The sequence below is a fragment of the Charadrius vociferus genome, unplaced genomic scaffold (assembly GCF_000708025.1).
Source record: "Charadrius vociferus isolate BGI_N301 unplaced genomic scaffold, ASM70802v2 scaffold422, whole genome shotgun sequence".
In the NCBI taxonomy this organism is placed as follows: domain Eukaryota; kingdom Metazoa; phylum Chordata; class Aves; order Charadriiformes; family Charadriidae; genus Charadrius; species Charadrius vociferus.
Window position 1 is genome coordinate 1,735,348 of NW_009647080.1, and position 9,064 is coordinate 1,744,411.

Below are 9,064 nucleotides of genomic sequence, written 5' to 3' on the forward strand. Positions count from 1 at the left end.
ATGTAAAAATATAAAATGATGTGCAGAAAGGGTCTCATCTTATCCCATACGTGGAATGGTGGTTCCCATGTATCAGGTTGTCTGTGGTGTACTGGAAAAGACATGCTTTAAGGAGCAGGTCTGAAGGGTTCGCTGTGTTCTCTGACTGCTTCTGTAATGGAAACTGGGCTTTCCTTCACCCTCTGCTTGAGCTTTTTTAACATCTACTGGTTTTAAGGTCATTTTTCCAATCAGAGACGCTAGAAGTGGAATTATATGGAATCATAATGACTTGAGTGATGCTAGTAACCTAATAGTGCCTTCAATACTTGTTTTCCTCTGCTGCTAACTCTGGAATTAAATACAATTACCATGTATATATGCTGGTGTTATTTTGCCTTGCCAATGTCGTGTTTTTAGGCAGTGTTGGTCCCACACACTGACAGTCAGTTTTTTGTCCCCGTACAGTAAGCTAGTTCACACTTTGTCTAATGTCTTTGCATAGCGGGAATTGATGTTGGTTACAGCTCTTACAGAAGGCTTTTGTGTGGCGATATCTGAAAGCTGTCTTGTTGGAGCTCTTATCAAGGCTATTGCAATGAGGCCATTATCCCCACTCGTGGCGAACATAGATATTCGCAGAAATTTTTATAATAATGCTTAGTAAGTGGCACGCTGGTACAGAGCGACAATGCTGGAGTGGTACAGAAATAATACCCGAGGTGGCAGCCGTGCCGCGGCGGGGCGTTATCTGTCCTTGCAGACCGGGGACGGGGTGGGAAGGGAACCCCGTGCAGGGCAGACGGAGGGTGGTGATCAGGGCTATCGCAAGCACGAAGAATCCTGGCCGTCGGCTCAGCAGAATAAAGTTTTATTTTTCATGGTAAGACTTTTATCGAGCGGCTCCAAGTAACCCAGGTCCAAATTGCTGTATAATAGTTCTGCACCTCGTTCTCTTCTCTTTTTTTTTTTCCTGCGCAGTATCTGTAGCCTAAAAAAGTCTCTTGGGAGTTATGTAAAACTGTGAGTTGGGTGAGAGGAAGCTGAAACTTCACAACTCCACTGTAGTACTCTTTTTAAGCACAAACCTCTTGAGCTGGTAGAAGAGACAACTTGCTACTCAGGTTGGGGGCGGGGAGAGCTTTAAAAATTATAATAGTATTTTCACCAGCTGCTTTGTCTTGACACTGGCTATTTCACTGGGTTTATTCTTTTTTTTTTTTTCCCCCCTCAGGAATTGGGGTTTAGAAAAAGTTCATTTTTGTAAAAGACAGTGTCCTGAAAGCGTAAGCAAGTTGCTCATTTTCTTTCTCTGGTTCTTAATCATAAGAGCTGCCTTGATGATTTTTCCCACCTCAAATTAGCAGTTTATTTATAACATGCTAGTGTTCTGCATGCCCGTCGGTATTACTGTTCCGTTGTGCTGAGCTGAGAATTGTTCTCTCGAAAACTGACACTGCGAAGAAGACATAAATGAACATGGGAAATTGCGTATGATAGAGAAAAATTCAGGTGGCTTTTGGTGTGACTTTGGTTTACACTTTTTTTTTTCTATAAAATCGCTTCAATTTTGTTTCTGATTTCAATTGCTAGTCACATATTTCTTGCTTGCTTTTATTTGTTACTTAAGAAAAATGCAGACCATTGCCTTTTGGCATCCTCGCTACCCTGAAAACAGGAATGAAAATTCCTGTTGGCAAACTTCTCTGTGATCGTCTTCTGCGTGTTGCCGCCTTGGACTGCAGGCAGGGGAGTGAAAAACTTCAGGGGGTATTTCCCCCTTCTCAGGGCCCTTGCAACATCTGCTTCGCAACCGAGAGCCTGCAAAGGCCCCTGCAGGGAGGCTCTTCCAGGTCTAGGGGTTAGCAGCATCCCTCCCAGTGGTCCTCTGCTTCAGCTCTTCTGCAGAAAGACTGGGGAGCGTTTAAAGTCCAGACCATGTGACACAGGGTGTCTTGTGGATGGAGAAGGAAACAGCAAAGTAAAAACACATCTCATGAGTTGCTGTACTTGCAGCTGTGTGCTTTGTAGGAGTTTATGAGAAAGGTGGTAAAGAAAGGTGCAAGATCATTTGGAGGCCTCCAACGTTGTTTGCTTGTGACCCGTTCTCTAAAGATGCTCTTCATGTTGCTACTGTTCTTGGGGCGCTGAAGCCCTTCCCTTTTCTCGTCTTGATAATATCATGCTTTTGCTGAATATGTGGGAAGTGGATGCAACAGTAGTGAACAGGTTGCGTACTGTTGGCTGGATATTAAGCTTAGGTACAGCTTTCTGTGGACAGAAATAAGTTAATACTTGTAAAGCTTTTTTTTTTTTCTTCCCAGGGCGGGGGGAAGGGGGCTAGAAGCCACTTTGCTGTGAAGGGGAATGTGTAGGGGATTCCAGAGACTGACATATTTAATTAAATAAAAAGAAAAAGAGACAGAGAAAAGAAAAGCAAGCTTGTAGGCAGGCAAATTCCCCTTATTCAGAGAAAGCCATATGTTCAGTATACTATCCTTAGTGTGATTTATTTGCTTCAGAATTAGGAAAGAAGGTTGCTAGGAAAAGAAAGATGCATTCACTTCTTTCACCTTAAAGACTTTTATAAGGGCTGTTACCATCTCCCTCCTTTCTCCCTCTTTCCCAGTCCTGGAGAATAATCAATTTAGCAATAAGTCAGAGCAAGCAAAAATGTGATTGTTCTCATCTGCAATGCAGAGACTAAGACAGACTCTCTCTTTAAGGCCAAAATCAGGTATTTCTGCCCGAAAATGAATCGAGAGTTATCAAATCATTCCATGTTCAGTAAGAAAGAATCAGAATTTCAGTCTTTTTACTTTCCTCTTCAGATTTCTCTAGTTTTTTTCTTGACTACCCTGTAGTTCTGTTGATGGCCTCTGTGCCATTTTGGACACGTTTCCCCACTTCCTCCAAGGGGAAGAAGCAGCACCAGTTGTACCAGACAGGTATTACATCTGTTGCTAGTACTTCATTTGAAGTGGAGAAATGTGGTTTTCCCAGCTGTTTGAAGAGCTCCGTTGCCACAGTGTATGAAGAGCAGCCCCCAAACTCTGCTCAACTGGCAGTTGAGAAGGGAGGAATCTCCTTAAGACCTTGCAGGGAGAAAACTGTAGGCATCTGTGAGATGCTATAGTGTATCTAGCTAAAAATATCAGATACTTGAGCTTGCCTATTGACTTGTTTGATGGTGATGCCTTGTTGAAATGGGAAAAGCCAACAGATCTGGAACAGTTTTAAACTTCTTGAACTTCCCACTCTACTCAGCGCTTGTCAGGCTACACCTGGGATACGGTATTCGGTTTTGGTCCCTGCTATACAAAAAAGATGTGGACAGGCTGGAGAGGGTTCAGAGAAGGGCCACAAAGATGCTTACAGGACTGGGAAGCCTGCCCTGTGAGGAAAGGCTGAGAGACCTGGATTCTTTCAGCCTTGTGAGAAAAGAAGGCTTAGGGGAGACTTTATCACCATGTTCCAGTATTTAAAGGGTGGCTACAAAGAAGGTGGAGACTCCCTTTTTACAAGGAGTCCCACGGAAAAGACAAGGGGTGACAAAAGACAAGGGGTGACGGGTACAATTTACTCCTGGGGAGATTCTGATTGGACCCAAAATTTTTCCCACTGAAAACAGTTAGCCATTGGAATATTCTCCCCAGGGAAGTGGGGGGTTTGTCAACATCGGACAGTTTTAAGATTCAGCTGGACAGGGTGCTGGCCCATCTTGTCTAGAGCGTGCTTTTGCCAGGAAAGGTTGGACCATAGATGGTCCTTGAGGTCCCTTCCAACCCGGTATTGTATGAACTTTGCATAATAGTGCAATGACACAAGAGGGGTGGTGTACTGATCCCAGCAAATGCGTTTGCCCACCAGGGCAGCCCCAGTTCTTTCACTGGTGGTGTAATTGTGGTACACCCAGAAGATTAGTGACGGCCTGCCTGCCAGCAGCTGTAATGGTCCTGGAAGATTTGCTTTCCTCCTGAAAAGCTGGTGTCAGATACTTTGTCTAGATTCAGCCCCAGACCCTTTGGTTAACGTTGTGCAAATCATACAAAAATGTATCATTCCTTCTGCTGCAAAGTGCTGCTGAACACTTTCTGCAAGTATTTCCCCCCCTTCCTGAGCGCCAGAGACAACGCTTTTTGTCCTCTTTGTTGCTCTGCCTTGTGTTTGCATGCCCCTCCATGGCTGCATGGGCATGAGCCCCAGCATGGAGCAGGTGCAGTAAGCTTCCCAGCTAGAACCTTGAATTAAGAATGTCTTGAATTAAGAGTGTGGGAAGGTACGTGGTCTGCTCTTCTCTGAGGAAAAATGTGGAGTGTAACTTAGTAGGTGTATTAGTCTGAACTGAGGTGGGCATGCAGGTCAGGACCAATGCAGTGGCACACTTACATAGGGGACATCTTTATGCATCTGTCACTACAGGTCCACCTGTTTATGCATCTGCACCCCGTGCATATAAGACTAGAATTTTTTTGGATAGTAATATTGATCAGGGCTGTGACTAGTTGCTTGCTTGTTCTTGTGTGTAATTGCGTAACATGGAGTAACTTCAGCTTTCACTTAGCTTCCTATTGCTTTCAGAGGCAGAGTTGAAACTCTGAATTTCTTAGGTCTACTTTGACTACCATCACATGGCTGTGGTATCTGGATCTGAATTTCAGAAAAAGGGTCCAAACACCAGCATGCTTTATTCTGTCTATTTTGCAATGAGCGGATCCTTTTTTTTAAAGACAAACTTAGGAGCTTCTCCTGTTGTGAGGAGCTACGCTTACCAGTAGATGCTTGGAGTACCTGTGAGGTTGTGGAGGTTGCGTCATCTTCAGACTTGCTTTCTGAGGGGACAAGCCTCTAGTCCTGCCACCGGATCAGCCAGCTGCATTTTTGCTACAGCTGAGAACGGACTGTTGATCTCAGTGATGTGAGCTTCAAATCGTGAAGGAACTGGTGAAGGCTTTTGATTGCTTGGACAAAAAGATGGGACATATACATATACAGCCTTGGGGCTTGTTAGGGCTGAGCAGGAGTCCTTCTTGGGAGCAGTGGAATGAAGTGTGCACTGGGGATCCTGAGGAGCTGTGCTTCTGCTTCTCCAGTTTAACTAGCTGCTTGCATCTCCCCTGGCACGGTGAAATTGTGTCAGTCCCTTCACTAAGTGCTTTTATCCAGACAGCACAGTGATTTCAGCTGTGAATTTCAGCACAGTGATATTTTATTTTTTTTTTTTAAGTTTGGTGTTAAGATCTTTAAGAAGGCAGACCGGTGAGGTGATTTGGGCAAGAACTTTTTACAGTCACAATATGGATTTTTTTCACCTTAACAAGCGAAGGCAGCGGTTTGATCATATGCCAGTATGCCTTTCCAGAGCTGTGATATGGCTGAACCACAGTGGAAATCTGGAACCGTAACGACACTGCTTATAGGAAGTTTGACTCCCTGTGTCTAACCACAAATGTGGTAAATCTTAGGAGAGGCAATAACGGAGAGGAAGAAAGGTGGTAGTATTTGATTAGCTTTGTTCTCCTTGTTTTCTGCAGTGCATCTGATGGATGTCGCTCTGGCTGTGAGAAAAGTGTGATAATATTACTGACTGATGGTTCCAGTTTCTTCCTTGTTAAACTTTGAAGATACTCTTTTGGGGCAGATATAACAAGTCTTGCTTTCTGTATATTAAATTCCATAGTCACATGCTATTATTAAATGGTTGTGCTGCTAGGTAAACTCTTCAGTATTTCTGAAGACAATAACGCATAGAAGAGCATTAAATACTACGTCAAGATCCTTTGGGTGGTCATGAGCTTCATTTGGGGACTGAAACGCCAAGCAGTCCAGTCATGATGGGTACCTGCAGTGGGTGAATGAGCGACAAAAGTCTTCCCATTGCTCCTCACCATTGTGCCCCAGACAAACATGTTAGATCCGTTCAGTTCAGCAGCATGGGAATGGCTTTTTGTCTTGGAAACCAAAATATCCTCGTGCTTCCGATCAGCATGTTTTCAGAAGTGAAATGTAATCCTCTCACAGTGAGGGTAATCTTAATTGCCTGCTGGGGTGGGAAGGAAAAGATATGAATTGGGGATGGGGTCTGTGCTACTAGGAGCACTTCCCATGATGAAGGGGGATTTCCTGGAACCATCCTGGAAGACCACTTTGGGGGTGTGGTTTCACAGTCATCTTACAGTGATCCAAGTCGGTGCCACCACGAAGGGGGTCGTGCTGCCCTCCCTCCCCACTCAGGCAGTCCCACCACCTCCCCGTGTCAGCTCCTGGCTCAGACAGACCACAGACCTGCTCCAGCTGAAAGCTAACACTGGGCAAGTGATTAGTTTTCAGCCCAGCGAGCTTCCCTGACCCAGCTGGCTGCATGGTTGGGGCAGAGGTGGCTGGCGAGGGCTGTCCCCGATGGCAGCAGGGGGGGTCTCGAGGTACACCTTGGGCTTCAAATGCCATCAGGCATCTTCCAGCCATGCATGTGCCCTCCCCACGGGTGGGATGCCTCACTGCGTGTGTGACCTCAGCATTTCCTAGAAGCAGGTGGAGTTGAGCATAACGAAAACCAAACAGATGGCTCTGCAAAGAAATCAGCACCTTTTGTGCGGTTACTTACCGCTTAGGTGACCAGTGCCTTACTGGCAGTGCCCAAAGGCTGAAGGGAAATCTCGCATGTTTTCCTCATCTCCACCTTTCAGCCTTTTCAAGGCTTGGGGGCGGTTTTAAGGGTTTTGTGAGCACATAGGGGAGAAAACATGGCTGAAAACTCTCTCAGTTTGCAGAGGAAAATCCATAGTTGCTTAAACTGAGAATCTGCATCTTCTCAGCGCTGTGTTTGCCCCGTGCCTCATACATTCAGCTTCCAGTCCCTGACTGAGGCTCCCAGGCTACGTGTAATTTAATTACAGTCTGGCGGCTGGCATTGAAGTAGGTGAAGATATAAATGTAACTGGTGCCTAGAAGTTATGTCTGTAGTGAGCTCGTAATACTGGAGGCCTTCTCCGAGGTCATCGCTATCAGGAAATACCTCCTGAGGCCAGGAGCTGGCCGTGCTTCTTGGACAGGCACAGTCGCTCTGAGTAGGGCTTTAACATGACTGATTTTTCCCAGATGAAAGTAAAGGCGTCGTGGTCTTGCACGAGAGGTCGGAGAATCCCTGGTGATGGCAGTTGGGGTGGCTTTTTACTGTCAACAGCCACAGCCGAGGGGCTTATCTTGCATGGGTTATGAACGTGGGAAGGCTCTTGGAACTTCTGGTCAGATGAGGGGTAATGAACGCTAGTCATATGCAAAGTTCATCAAGGAAGGTTGAATTTCATGACTGTACTCATAGCAAAGTCTCCATTCTGCCCCTCAAGTGGAGAGGTGAAGCCAACCTGCCTGGTGGCGAGAGCACCGGGGGCCCTGCTTATTCCATGCTGCTTGCAGGATTTGTCTCTTGTGACCAAAATACACTGCTGAATTTTGGCTTCAGCCTAAAAGGAGGTATATCATTGGGGTTGTAAGGAAACCTCCACGTACAAACTCAACTAGTGTTGTACCAAGTAACTAACTCTGGAGACAGCCTCTAACTAATAGGGCTGCAAAAATAAGAGTTATCACTTTAATCTGTTGCCTAATTTCAAACATAACTGTTTCGTTATTGGTTACTTCAGCAAAAAACTGTAGATGTGTTTATCTCGCAGTCCTTCCACACGTTGCCCACTGCCAGAAGCATCAGCTCTCCCCGCAGCAACTGCCAAAACTTCCATCTTTCTCCTGATACTTTCTTTAGCACCGTTGTGCACTGAAACACTTGCAGGATAGTAAAATGTGAAAGCTGTGTAGCATTCCTATTTATTTTGGAATTATTTTTTTTTTTTACACAAGGAGCGCTGTAACTCTGCCATATTTACTTTCTTGTATTTAATTCAATAAAATTTATTTACCTGAAGCGGACACGAAATTTCCAGTTTGCTGTGGAAAGCGTAGGGCTGCGCTGCAGAACTTGTTCCAAGTTAGTGCAGAGTGCGTGAGGGCTTCTTGCCAGTGCAAAGCGTGGGAGGGAAGTCAGGAGTAAGAAGAGTCTCGCTGCTATCATCCACAGGCGCCTGCTGAAAGAGTAGAAGTTATGGATGTCAAGGCAAGACGACAGGTTTTTGGTATTTTTTTGAGTTTTGTACTTCCAAGACAAGCCAGTGACTGGCAAAGCAGGTTTCTTCCAAGACAGTCTTTAAAGTGCTTTTGCTTCACCTTGGATAAGAACCTGCAACCTCAGATAGTGAAATGTAGTCGAGTTTTCTTGGGTAATCTTGGCTTTATGGTTTGATATAGTTTGGAATTAGGGTTGGGAAAACAATTAGTGCAGAAAATGAGGATTTTTTTTTTTTTGAGAATCTACCACACTCTAGGCTTTTTAGCAATCTAGGAAGCTACAGCGTGGTGGGAGTTTCCCATGGCTGCCCTGAGTTGTCTCACCCTTCCTCCTGCTGTTGAGAGAATAAGGCTGTTCTTCCTATCCACATACTGTTGAGAAAGGCCATCATACGCAGGCTATTTTTGATCCTATTCCTTTCCCTAATTATATGTAGCTTTTATAAATCTGTCTGGATGGGAAGATCCTGTGTACTTTGGAAGGGCTCTTTTGATCTAAATTTAAGGATGTCTCATGTCCAGTTGTGAAACTTACTATTTTAGTTTGCCCTACCTACAGCTTTTACTAAAACAAGAGGAAAAGGATGAAAAGGAGAGACTGAAAAGTGTGTGTGAGAGGAGGGAATGATGACTCATAAGTGGGACTGCATTTGAAAATGAAAAGGATCAAGGTGTACTGATCATAAGAGAGAAAGTTATGTTTTTTGTGAAGAAGCCACGATCATATGGTCACTTATCTTCTGAGCAGATTAAGGTACACTTGCAGAAGAACCCATGAGCCTGAATTGAGAAGATAATTTTGATAAGAGAAGAAATCTATTTAAAGAAAGGAATTTTTAGTGCGGCCTTTAATAGGTGATATTTTAGTGCTAGATTCCACTGGAAGACTTCTCCAGGCTTCTGGAAAATCCCATTTAGCTGTATATTGCCTATGGGATAGTTCTAATGACTGCAAGGCAGGTAG

The 9,064-nt window shown here is 44.7% G+C and overlaps 1 protein-coding gene across 1 annotated transcript in view; it reads left to right on the forward strand.

Moving 5' to 3' along the window:
* Positions 1–781: 781 nt before the first annotated feature.
* E2F3 (E2F transcription factor 3) overlaps positions 782–9,064 on the forward strand; it is a 34,830-nt gene continuing 26,547 nt past the window's right edge. Inside the window, exon 1 of the mRNA XM_009895808.1 lies at positions 782–862. Within this exon, the coding sequence (XP_009894110.1) occupies positions 860–862 (3 nt within the window). The 5' untranslated portion in view covers positions 782–859. The remainder of the gene's footprint in view (positions 863–9,064) is intronic.